Raw genomic sequence first — 13,712 nt, forward strand, 5'->3', positions numbered from 1 at the left:
CAGAATGTTAATGCGTTTTGTCGTTCTTTAGAAAGTCGGACACATAACAGTAATTAATTTGATTAGCCTTTTGCTTGACTACGTAATCAAACAGCTAATAATATGATGCTATTGTTACACAAACCATGTTCCTGTTCGACATCTCAGTCTGCCTTCTACAAATCAGTATCCTTAGAAACGCTTTAAACTCCAAATGTCAGTGGAGAAAGGCATATTTCTCACTTCACCCACTGTATTGCTAAATGTACAACATGTTTTATATCAACAGAAAAATGTACAGGGATAACCTGGCTTCTTGTCTTGAGACTCACCTGCTTTGCAGCAGTTAATGATATGCTAAAGCCCCGCCCACCTCGTGACGTGATTGGTTGCCAGATAGTTTGTGTTGTCAGAAACACCAGCAATTTCTTTTTTGCTGCAGTTTTAAGGAGAAAATTCTCAGCAATGGTGCTGTGGACTGACGAATTTGCACGTGGTTTGTCTGCATTACAAAAACCACATAGACATATAAACAACATTAAAAACTTGAATTTCACCACAGGGGGTCTTTAAGAGTGTAGGGCATCAACATAATTTAAGGTCAAAGAATTATTAGTGAATTCCTCATAAAAGGGACAACATTCCACTTCCAGCCACTCGCATAGATTTTAGTATTACTCTTAAAGTACTGATATGTACCATTTAAGGTACTAATTTCCACTCTTAAAATACTGATATGTACTTTTTAAGGTACTAATATACCATTTAGAGGTGAGTAAGGTACAAAGATGTACCTTTTCACTTTTGTACCTTAGGGTTCCGCCCCAGTGACAGCACTGTACCTTTTTTTCTGAGAGTGTACTGTATTTGCAACCAAACGCAATGCCTCATTTACTGCAGGGAATTCTGCAGTTCTCGTAACTGCAAACCCAGCAAGTTCTCATGCATTCAAAGTACATATCTACTCCCTGCATTACTGTATGAAGCTCTCTATGGGGCCAGGAGCATCAGGAGATTACAGCAGAGCTTCTCCCCGGTTGTCTGATCAGTTTTGCATCAGCTGTCGTCTCCATCACAGCTCTCTTTTGTTTACTTGCTGCTGCTGCATTAAATAATTGGAAAAGCTCCAGCGCTTCCTCTCATGGCGGCGCTCCCTGTGGAATATCTGCCCTACATATGTTTGTCCAACACACACACACCACACACACACACACACACACACACACACACACACACACACACACACACACACACACACACCTTGATTTACTCTCTCTGTCCTTCTCCTGTACTGTACCTCATCTCACGTTTTGCTTATAAGGCACGTTACACTTTTATAAGCCTTTGTTTTTATTAAAAAGTATTAGAGATACAAATAGGCTACCATGTTTGTTTTTTGGTACTAATATATATTAGATAAACTATTATCTAGTTAATTATCCAATTAACCTAGCATGGAAAATAGCTAATTTCATAAATGTGTCAATCCCTTTTCATAAAAAAACAACAACAACAACAGCATTTGACATTCTGTACGCTTTATTATTTATAATGCCTTTTTAATTAAATTGTACTAATAAATATCTAATTCTACAATAAAAACATTCTTTACATTTGAATTTTACCTATTTATTGTGGGGTTCAAAAGTCTGAGACCTTAGAATTAGTGCATAGATGATTTTAAAAGTGATCCTGTAAAAAATTATATTTATGCCATTCTTTATTAACTCTTACCGTCCAATGATTCAGCCTGTTATTTATAATCTACAAAATAAAAATAGGCTGCATTGAAAACATTAAAATATTAAAGGCTGGATAAAGACTCTTTATACAAGATACATGGGCATTCTAGTTATGTGGTGACAGCACCGTCACTTCCCATTAACCACAATTTGTGAACGCCGCTTTGAGAATATTCAGTCACCCCATCGGCTCATATTAAAATGTTAAATATATAAAAAATCTGCAAATAGCTGCGGGGTGACAGACCATCATCTTCTACGTGCACCTGATCTCACGCAGAGACGCCGCCTGCCCTTCAGTCTCCTTCTCGTCTTAATTAAATCCTGACAATATGGCGCTCTTCACTCACAGCTTCGGCTCCCAGCTAACAGTGACAGTCCAAATTAGGTGTCAGTAACTATACATTGTACCCCACACATGACTCTATGGCAGGTGATATTGATAATATATTACATGAGATGAAAAAAAATCCTTCTTTTGTCCCAATCGTGGTTCCTTAATTGTCTGAATATGCACAAAAAGCAGCCTCTCGCTCACTCTTAGAGAAAATGGTTATATATGGACCCTTTGACTACATCTGCATTAATCCGGAAACATTTAAAACCGTCATTTTCGTTTCAAAACCCTCTTCTGTCCACACTAGCATTTTCCAAAAGTTCTTCCTCCACACCGAAATGTCTGAAAACACCAAATTCACTTTAAATTGCATGTGTAAAAGGTCACTGAGATGATACAGGTATAATAAAGTTCTCTTGCAGGATTATTTTTATTTATTAAAATTTGCATCCAAGTTGCTCTCAGTCACCATTACATGTTAATTTGTATTAAACACTATACTACTCTAATGTTTTATTGCAGGACAGGACACAAATTTTCTGTCATCTTTGCAAGACAGCGATATGAAGAGTGTACACAGTGACATATATTTTGCAACAGCGTGAAAGTGAATAGCACATAACAGGTAGCCAAGAAATCTAGAAATCAAACTCTGGTCGGGCCAATCACATCGTGTATAGAGTCGGTGGGCGGGGCTTAACATAATGACAGCCGAGTTGCGCTTGCGTGCTACTAGTAAACACAGAAGCTGGCGAACGGCGGTCTTTCGAATTAGCTTTGACCGCGACTCTAGAAGACTTGGAGTTAAAGGGTTACTTCAGCGATTAACATATGGCTTTGTATCAGTAGAAACCCTGGAGTATATTCAAATGATCTTGCTCCCCCCTCTTATATCCCCCTGAGACAAGAGATTTATGCATTTTATTTCTGGAAAAATTCCTCTCGTGACGCAAATTGACGATATTTGCGTCACGAGAGGAATGTTTGCCCAGAGGCTAAAGACTACAGCCAGTAGAGGGAGCCATTTCCGCATGTTTTCAACTGGTGCATGGGGAATGGAGATCTCACTCACAGCACAGCTCAGCTACAGGCATTAATTTAAACGGATGCTAAGCAATGTAAGTGTTTTAACTTCCCAAATTAATTTCTATGAAAGTTAAGCTTCCAAAGGCATGAACTGAAAACGCGTTGTGAATGTATGCCGCGAACGTGGTCGCGATTACCTCAGCTCTCATCACGAGAGCTCATCAACTCATTTATGACGTTAAATGTAATCTGACTCCTAATCTGAGTCTGCTGTGAGACTCACGCGGCAACTCGATCGTTATATTGAACACACACGTTCAGTATTTAATTGTACTTTCTGAACTCAGTCACTGTAATCCAGTAGCGGTGGCTTTTGGAATGGCCTCACAGGGCAGCGAAGCATTCTGGGAATTGTAGTCTTTCATCCCCATGAGACAAAAATACATTTTCTGTCTTTTCTCAGTCTAGAAAGCACCAAATTCAAAAATAATTTCACATTTCTACTACATTAATGACCCAGTTTAAATACAGATTCATCTTCCCAGCGCTGAAGTATCCCTTTAAGCTTTTCTCTGAGAAAAGAACGGCACTGAAGTCATTCTTAAAAAGGGAAGATGTGTTCGGAGTTTTGGAGACCGGATACGGCTTAACGTTTAATCTATCAACGAGCTCCGTTTCACCTTCATTGCGCTGGTTGGTTGTAGCGCTATCCTATCGCGTGCAGAGGGAGTTTGAAAGACAACCGTTTATCCCGCCCCTCGGATTGAGCCCTGTCTATGGTCAGTTTCCAGACCAAACATCTTGATGTGGGTCTGGCTTGTCAGGCTACATAACACACACAATAGCGGAATAAACATACATATCTATCGGTTTAATTTGCAACACATGACTAAAGCTGTGTCGTCGTTTTCAAATACCTCTGTTTTCATAGTCACACTACAACTCGAAATCTGCTTTTTAAAATGTATCCACTTCGGTGTGCGTTTACAAAAAGCTAATTTTTCGTATACAAGAACGCTGCCTAAGGATATGTGTACATGAGAACGGTGTACTAATTCTGCCAGGCCAGTTGGCAATGTCACATTGTCAAGAAATACTCTGTGAACATGTAATACGCATGACGTCACCCTTTTCACAAATTCACGTTTTTGTTGTTCAACAACATACAATTCAACAACGTCAATTTTTTTCAATTACGCACAAAGTTTATTTACTCAATTTTAAGGAAATGGGTTTCCTCTTTTTTAAGTTAAGTCAACTGATCACTTTTTACAGTGTGGACTGAAGGCCAAAACTGAGAGAAAAAGATGCGTTTTCAAACAAAAACTTATTAAGTTACATTAACACAACAACAATGTTCTAAAACCGGAAATGTTTTTCCTTTGTGTTTTTCGCATACAGACGACAACGTTGTCAAAACCCCCATTTACAAGAAACCATGAAAATGACAAAAAAGCCTGCATAATGCTGCCAGGCCAGTAGATGGCGATGTCACTTAGTAAAGAAACACTAACCGCCTATAGACTCTAGTAGGGGTGACCCCGAATAGTCGAAGATTCGATGCATCGATATGCGGAGCCTGATTCGACCACCGATCTCACGGTCGAATCTTCGCGGGTGTTATGAAACGAGGATCATACCATTTTGGCAATATGGGGGTGCTCAATATTTTAAAGACGTGTCGCGGCGCTGAGCTTCGCACCGCGCCTTTAAAATTAGAACACGTTTTAAAATTAGAACACGTTCAATGAGTGTACAAACACCGGCGGCAGCATTCAGCGGCTGTCCGTGGCCACTCAGGAAGTTGTTTAAAATCCTGCTGCACCACAGAGCGCTTTCGTGCAGCTCATCTTTCAGTCAATTCAAAATTGAGCTTGCGTGTATATAATGTGCGCGTCAGGTGGCGGTGTGAGTGAGATCCTGAGGCGCGCGGGGCTGAGCTTCGCGTACGTCTTCACCCGCTTTAGGCACAATCAGCTTCAGAACGTGCATGTAAACACACTCAAAGTGTTCTTTTCCTCTTTAGGCAGGTATTTTTTTAGGTTTATTTATCAAAATGTTCTTTTATATATTTGTGTGATGTTCTGTATTTCGATCGCGGCTTTAACTTGTTATGAGAAAACGGTTTATTAATGTTTATCCACCACATTACCTTTTAGGCTATTTAAACCTAAATAAGAAAGCCATTGTCAGTTCGTCTGTCAGTTGGCAGGCAGTTTTGGTCGCTTTAAGTTGTTTTAAAGTTGTTGCTGTGTGCAGTGTGTAAAGGAAAATAAAATAGTTTTACCCTTCTGCTGACAGTGTCGTGCCCCTCGCTACCCATTCACACACACAGATGATTCGACTATCAGTCGACCATAGAGAGATTCGACAATTCTGATTCGATTGTCTAAATCCTTAGTCGAGGACAGCCCTAGACTCTAGACATAATATGCATGCGCATGACTGCGCCGTTTTCACAAATGTTGACACATTTTTGTTGTTTTCATAGAGATGGTAAAGGCATAGTTTTCAAAACCTTTTCGAGTTGCGTTTTCAGGCCACAAAAACGTTGCGTAAATGAATGACCAAAACACCTTGAATTTGAAAATGGTGTCATGTAAACATGTGCACTGTAAAAAGTGATCAGTTGACAACTTAAACCACTGTTTTCACAAATTTGTGTTTTTTTAATGTACTCAGAGATCATAACGGTAGCCTGACGTGGTCATACAGTCTGAATCAGTCTGAAGCTCCATTGGGCTGTGATTATGGGGCGTGTTTCAACCGAACCAGGAAAGACCTCAATTGGATAGACCAACAACCAATCAGAGCAACGAAGCAACGCATTGTCAAATGCGGGGTTGTTTTCCATGTCCGCGGGTTGAAGCGACTATTATATGTCATACAGACCCATGAGTGCGAATTTTAGCAGGCAACCTTGCCAAAATAACACACATTTTACCCCCCAAACACCCTTTTTTCCCCTGAGAACCCCCCGAGAAGCTATTGTTTAGGGCTAGTAGTTGTCGGGTTTTGTTGTAAAAACTTGGCAACCTTGTCTGCACGCACGCTGGAATAAACGATCTTTGCCGGTGTTGTAAAAAAAAAAAAATGTAATGATACACAGAGTACTTACCCAACATGATCATCATTTCAGAGAGAAATTATGAAGGTGAATGCATATACAAACAAGCTCTCCGTTTAGGATTCGAGTAAATATAATCCAAGCCCCTTTGATGACGTGCATGATTACGTTACTGTTGATCATCTGTCCGTCATCGTCTAAAGCCCGCCCTGATGATTTCATTGGTCCGAGCAGTTTCTGTTCGGGGATAATCACACCTCTATGGACCTAAAAATTTTGTGGACAGGGCTGGCATCCAGGCTATCATAACAGTGTTCTATTCAAAAACGTGAACTTTGAAACTCGTTTTCAAAAGATTATTTTCTCAGGCCCCCAAAACGCTGTTGTTGTGTAAGTTAATGGCAAAAACACATGAAAATGGTTCCATTGTCTCTTGTATTTGGCCCTTAGTGTGGACAAGGCCTTAAAGGGTTATTTTAGGCATTTCAGAGAGCCTTTTAGGAGTTTCCATCATGGGATCTTTTTATAGTTTTAATGAATTAATTTTGTTTTAATTCACTTTTTAATTACATTTTATTAATTAAGCAGCTTGTAAACATAATTTATCACTAGAAAACTAGTATCATGCAAAGACATTTCTCTTTATAAAGAACCTTTTTAGCATAAGGGGTTCTATAAAAGTCAAAAGTCAAGAACCGTATATTCTATATATAACCTTTTTTCTAAGAAAGGTGTAGATGCATACACAATAATAAACTTATTTACAGGAGATCTGCAAGTCAGAAAAAGTTATTAGAGAGATAAAACCTCTCCTATGACATGAATGTGACATTGTAATCCTATTGATAGCTTGTCGTTCCCGGTAATTCCAAGTGAGCTACACAAAGTTCCTCATTATCTTTATGAGATAATGAAGTGCCACTCGGTGCAGAACTATATATGCAAACTTATTTTGTCTCCATAATTCCAGGAAGAACCTCAATGACACTCTTTAAAGAGCAAGCCAGATAGTGACACTGCTTTCCAAAGGAAGGCTCCTTCAGAACAAACCTCTAGTGGAGCGACTGAGCATATATGGGCCACTTCAATGAAAGCAGCTCTTTAAAAAGATCCTCTTTCATTGGCCCCGTTCAATGCCTGAGCAAACAGGCCTTGACAGTATGTGTGGCACCGCAGGCTGTTCTCTCTCTTCACTGTTGATTTTTTCCTCCCAAATACAAAGTATTCAGTCAATTGCTGGCCCTTAGGGTGTTTATTTTTAGATCCAATAGATCCAGGTATTTTATGATCGGAGAAGTATTGTGTCATGCAGAAAAGTCTTAAAGGGATAGTTTTAGCTAAAAATAAAAATTCAGTCATCATTTACTCCTTCATGTCATTCCAAACCTCTATGGCTTCTGTGGAACACAAAAGAAGACATTTTGAAGAATGTTTCCTGCCGTGACAGACAACGGGATCCAAAACAATGGTGAACTTGCTATGACTTTCACATTAAGGGCCAATTCACTAAACAGTTACAGGGCAAATTAGCGTGAGAGCACAATGCCATAAAAGTGCAGATGGGAGTAGAAAGTTCTACAAGTGATCTACTGACGACATGCGAATTAAAGGGTTAGTTCACTCAAAAATGAAAATAAGCCCATGATTTACTCACCCTCAAGTCATCGTAGGTGTATATGACATTCTTTTCAGACAAATACAATCGTTATAATAACAAAGTCCTGGCTAATCCAAGCTTTATAATGGCAGTGAATTATTGTCTCGTTTATGAAGTGAATAAAAGTGCATCCCTCTGTCATATAACTGCTCCACACGGCTCAAGAGTGCGTTTGTGGAAGAAAAAATAACTTTATAGACTAAAATAACTAAATGAACTTTCTTCCGGTAGAAAGCCGTACACAGTTCGACTTACGGCAAAAGAGTAACCCCTGACGCGATGTACAGGAGTATCGATTCGCAAGCTTTGACGCGTCTCGTTTCTCGTTTCATTCTTGTTTTAGATTTTAATTTAATTCATTTACTAGGGACAGGTGTTGCACATTAGCCCTGGCTAATAAACACTCTAATACATGCATCGGATTATTCTTTATGTAATGTCGATATTGTATCTGTCCCTATTCAAATAAACAACAAATAAACACATTTATGAGTGGTGTTTTGTTTTGCTCCATCCTCTGTGCCTCTGCGTTCGTCAATACGCAATCTGCTGCTGAACTGCAGAGCTGGAGAAAACATATCCACAGCGGTATGATCAGATGCTTTCTTAACTGTTGTTTTCTCACCGCTGCCATTGTTGCATGTTTATTTTATTAGTGTGCAGCACTTATTTAGGCTTACATTTAAACGCCGCTCTCAGCAGGGTGGTTGACGGCAGTATGTTCGTTATATAAGCCAATTCACACTGCACAGACAAACACCAACAAACACGTTGGCCGTTGGATTTAAAATTTTATATAAAAAATAACTGTCATGTTCACTCTTCCCAAACAGACACAGACACAGACAAACTCGAGCACCCATGGAAAAACATGAGATATTCTCCATTAATTTTAACCAATAAAAATAAACCTCTCTTCTCATTTGATAGTTCATTAACTAAACGTCGATAGTGCACTATTGTAAAACGAGAGTGCATCCATTAACAAACCTTTAATTTCTACATTTCCATAACTGTTTATTTCACACCAACATAATTAATTGTTCTGCATCTGCGAGAGTGTGGGCGGGCTTTTGATATCGCAGCTGTACTTCCTGCTCTACTTCCTGCTGTCTACTGCGCAACTCCGGTCCCGAAATCTCTACGGCGCAGACTCGGTCCCTAGATGTCAGCGCCGTGCAGGCCGCCTGAAAGCTTCAAATATGGCAAGCGGAAACGGATGATGTCGAGTTGTCCATATTTTTTTACGGTCTATGGTTGACATTCCACGACCCAACAAACGCAGATTGAACATGTTCAGTTGGGTGAAAACAAACTCCGACCCACGGCAACAGACACCGACAGGGTACTTCGACTCAGCGCAGTAAAAAGTCCCGGTTGAAAAATCCTCCCTCAAATCTCCCCCTCATCCTATTGACAGAAAAGAGAGAGTGAGGGGGAGACAGGAGTTGTGAGGGAGGATTTTTGTACTCCCAGAAGTGCTATTCCGCCATACATTATAGTTCTCCTTTTTAATCCGCTTAGAAAAGCGCCATGTTTTATTTTATGTCACCATACTTGATCGTTCAACTATTCCTGTAACTGTATATAAATAGGGTCAGAGAGATTAAGTGCATGCACCGAGAGAGGTATGTATCAACTCATCTTAATTAAGGGAATAACATGGTTTAATATGAAAAAGCGGTGAAGTATCCCTTTAAGAGCTTGCGTCAATGCAAACCCCCTTTTGGTGTTAAAAAAATACTGTCAGGATTTTACTAAAGACACAGTGAAAACTTAGAGCTGAAAAGGCGTGGACAGGGTTATTTTTGCGGCTGACCTTATTGCATATGCATTTGTAGGAGTTTCCCTTTCAGACAAAACTTATGGGAGGAGAGTATTTAAATGAATTATGCAAGGTGATTTACTAAGGTTTGCCCTCGCTGGTCAATATGGAAATGACCTCTGTCTGTGTTCTTTAATTTGCACGTTATCAGTATCACACACACGCTAATTTGCCATGTTTAGTAAATCTGGCCATAATTCATTTACATTTCTAAATTACTAAAGAAAAAGTATAAAACCAAGATGATTCTTATTTAGTTAATACTTTGAGACTGTAATCATTTTTCACTTAACCGATAAGACTTCCAAGATAAAATCAGTACAATTTCCTAAATTTACAACCTGACCTATCACACACGCAGTAAAACGCATCAAGGAGATTATCGCAGAAATTACTTTTTCCGAGTTGCACAGTCAACCCATCCGAGAGTAAAGTACAGCTCAACAAAGACCAACACAACATTATAAATATTAGACCATCTGTGTGGAGACTGTTATTCAGTAAGGTTCGGCTGAAGACCATCACCTGGCTTTTAGAGTGGATAACGTTGAGGAACATCTGAAACAAATGAAGTCCAAGAAGGGTCTGACATCACTAGAGAAGAGCCTGATCTTCCTATTTGTAGCCCTGACCGCAGTCACTATTGGACTAGTGGTGGTCTTTGTCATTGAGAAGAACGACTCAAGTTCAAGAGGTGGGTTATTGTTACTGTTGGTCCAAATCCACATTGTATATTTAATCAAGATAATTGGCTTTACACACACTTAGTTCCATTCCGAATTTCAGATATAAATGTAGGTATAGCATCTCAGTGGTAATAAAATTCAACAATAGAAATGGTATGTTATTTATGATTATAAGCGCATATCATGTCTAATCAATAGACCAAAGCCACAAGATATTTACTTGATAAACAACTAATGAATCTCTGTTACTTTAAATTCATGAAAACAGCTTATTTATGTTAACGCTTTTAATGGAATTCTAACCCAAATGATTTCCTTGCACCTATAATCTCCAACTATAAAAATACTTTTGAATAATTTAAGTTATTGATCAAAATAACTTGTTTGGTTGAATCAGACTCAATGGAACTATGGAACAACACTATTGTGAAATCGGTGCCATACAATGCAACATTCTCCTATTTAAAAAGCACTTGAAAGCTGCATATACATAAATTATGGAGTGAAACTGTACAATACTCTCAAAAATAGCTCTCAGAAGCTTCCTTTAATCACTTTCTTCCAGAAGAACTTTCACACTCTGCGGTGCACATTAATGCAAAAGTTTCATGCGAGTGAAATTACACCTAAAGTATTTATCTACGAGTCTATCTGTAATGTGTATATATAAAAAAAAAAAATCACTTAACTTGCAATGCTGCTTAGGCTATGTTTCACATGTACCGATAAGACCTTGATAAGATTTTGCATCATGATGAATCCAGCGCAATGGGCCTATTGGTTGGTGGTACACACACATTATCATTTCTTTTCAAATTAATTTACCAGACAAAAACTGCATTATGTTCCACGAGGCTGAATCCATGAAATAGCTTCACCTGCGGGGTGCTGCTGAGGAAATGTAATCAATCTGTTTACACAGGCGATGTCAAATTCTGTTCCTCGCTCTGTCTCTGTCCGCAGAGGATGAGATCAATACGGGATGTGGGAGTCTGCAGGAGCTGACGGCTTCCTCAGGGGAATTTTCCAGTGGGAATTACCCCAGTAGCTACGACAATGGCATGAGCTGCAGTTGGCACATCATGGTGGAAGCCAATAAGGTAACGTTACCGGGTGACACTTAGCTCAGCTCATTAGCCGTTAGTGGCTCATTAGGACACTGGAAGGCTTTTGATCTCTGTAAGCACTTTTATAGGGCTTTAAATAAGGACTCCAACTCTTAAAAACAATAACTTTTATTAATTATTATTATTATTTAGGGTCAGTGAAAAAAGGTGGTCATAACTGCTAAATATAAATATTGAATGTGCAGTTTTTTTTTGTATATTTATTTTACATTTGGTTATACCATACAAGGTAGGTTAAAAACAAAAGATAAGCATATTTTACAAGAAAATACTATATTCTGTTTTTCAACTTCAAAATGTCATGTTTAAAGACCCCCTGAGATGAAAATCAAGTTTTTATGTAGGTAGGCTAGTATTTTTAATGCTTTAAGAACCATGTGCAGATTCATAAGTCAACACCATTGCTGAGTATTTTCTCCTTAAAGGTTCAGTGAAAAAATGTGAGTCAACAAATGTCACAAAAAACAAACAAACTCTGACGTCACAAACTACCACTAATATATAACTATGACCACTCCGAAGAAGGGGAGTGGTCATATACTTGATATGAAAAGTTGTTTACATTTAGCAATATAGTGGGTGAAATGATACTGCATATTATGGTGTTATATTCAATGATGTTCAAAACCATTACTAATATTCAAATGGAAGATGTCTGACTCTGAGATGGCGAACAGGAATATGGTTTACATTACCAACACATTATTAGCTGTTTGATAATGTAGTCAAAAGTCTAATTATTATTAATTGCCGTTACGTATCTGATGTTGTAAAGACCGATACATTTGTGCAGCGTTTACTACAGTCATCTCTGAGCTTGTTTGAGTGAGTGGAGGCAGGGATCATTTGCATATTCATGGTCCCACATTATGAAGCTATTTTAAAGCATTAAGAATTTCTTTCCTCCCAAAGGTTTAAATATGTAATTTTGGTGATCAAAGATGAGTTTTAAGATATACAATTATTGACTACAGGGGGAGTTTAATTCAATGTCTTACTTCCTGTTTCTTTGTAATTGTTTGTGAAATTTAATTTACTACACTCTTAAAATGTTCTTTATTAGCATCAAGAACCTTTAACATCGAAATAATCTTAACACTCCACAAAAGGTTCTTTATAGTGGAAAAGAGTTCTTTAGATTTGTATGTTCTTCACATTAAGATACATTTCTTTTAAGACTTTGAGGAACCAAATATTGTTCTTCTATGGCATCGCTTGGAAAACACCCGTTTGGAACCTTTATTTTTAAGACAGTTTTTTTTTTTTTTCTACACCAAATTCTGAATTCTCATTCTCAATTCTTCTTCCAGGTGATCCATTTGTGGTTTGAAGACTTCTCTATAGAGGACTCCAATAAGTGTGAGGCTGACTTTGTCACTCTCAAGGATGAACTCGGCACCATTGGTGAGTCTTGTGCTGAGGTTGGTCATCATTTTGGCAAAACCATTTCTCTTCCCTGCAGAGAGTTAGAAAAAAATTCACTGCGAGTTAATTACCATGAGCACAGAAGATATCTGCCTGCATGCATTTATTTCCAGAAGGCATGAGGCAATTAACTTCTGACAGATTGACTGAATGTTACCGGCGGTCACCATTTTTTGACTGTTGAGCCATTGCTTATGCTGAGCATGTCCTGCCAATTTTTCAGTTTGAATGAGAGGACACACACCAAGTCAAAAACTGGCTACTCTACCTAAAGCACAAGAGCTGTATTTTCCTGAGTATTCTAGTCTAGCGGTTTTCAACTAGTGGGTTACAACCCAAAAATGGACTATAAATTCAGATATCTATATAATCTTGATAATTTTGGATAATAAAATGATATATATATATATTTTGATGTCAAAGGCTGTGTGTTCAATAAAAACTCTATAATGTCTTTCTTTTCCAGGGAAGTACTGTGGCTATTTAACGCCTAAACCAATAGTTTCCTTAGGAAACAGCATTTTTGTGTACTTTGATACCAACGACAGATACACAGAGAAGGGATTCAAAGCCCTGTACAAAGCTGTGGCCCCTGAGACGGCATCAGGTAATGACAATTAGAGTTACATAATGACTTAATTACATAACAGTATTATTAACACGGTGGAAGAACATTTGAGATGTAACAAAGCACGTCTGCTGCACCTTTCATATCATTTAGTGACTGTATCTTACTCTGCCAAATACTGAGAGGCTGTTATATGTGTCTCACTGCAGCTGACCTAGAAAGAGACGCAGAGCATTAATGTGTGTGTAACTGGGGTGTATTGGGAGGGGAGGG

At 38.5% G+C, this 13,712-nt stretch overlaps 1 protein-coding gene and 1 long non-coding RNA gene across 6 annotated transcripts in view; one reads left to right on the plus strand and one right to left on the minus strand.

Moving 5' to 3' along the window:
* The first annotated feature begins 11,225 nt into the window (after nucleotides 1–11,225).
* Nucleotides 11,226–13,712, plus strand: part of zgc:154142 (uncharacterized protein LOC555481 homolog) — a 29,333-nt gene continuing 26,846 nt past the window's right edge. Inside the window, exons 1-3 of one of the 2 annotated variants that reach the window (XM_067440955.1) lie at nucleotides 11,226–11,419; nucleotides 12,757–12,850; nucleotides 13,338–13,478. In XM_067440955.1, the coding sequence (XP_067297056.1) occupies nucleotides 11,381–11,419; nucleotides 12,757–12,850; nucleotides 13,338–13,478 (274 nt within the window). In that variant the 5' untranslated portion in view covers nucleotides 11,226–11,380. Of the gene's footprint in view, nucleotides 11,420–11,784; nucleotides 12,851–13,337; nucleotides 13,479–13,712 lie in introns of those variants that run through there. The other variant, XM_067440954.1, reaches the window with a different exon arrangement.
* The window catches only part of LOC137072933 (uncharacterized), a 46,193-nt gene continuing 45,199 nt past the window's right edge, over nucleotides 12,719–13,712 (minus strand). For all 4 annotated transcript variants that reach the window (XR_010904710.1, XR_010904707.1, XR_010904709.1 and 1 more), the window contains one exon: nucleotides 12,719–12,902. This is a non-coding gene — a long non-coding RNA (uncharacterized lncRNA). The remainder of the gene's footprint in view (nucleotides 12,903–13,712) is intronic.

The sequence above is a fragment of the Pseudorasbora parva genome, chromosome 4 (assembly GCF_024679245.1).
Source record: "Pseudorasbora parva isolate DD20220531a chromosome 4, ASM2467924v1, whole genome shotgun sequence".
In the NCBI taxonomy this organism is placed as follows: domain Eukaryota; kingdom Metazoa; phylum Chordata; class Actinopteri; order Cypriniformes; family Gobionidae; genus Pseudorasbora; species Pseudorasbora parva.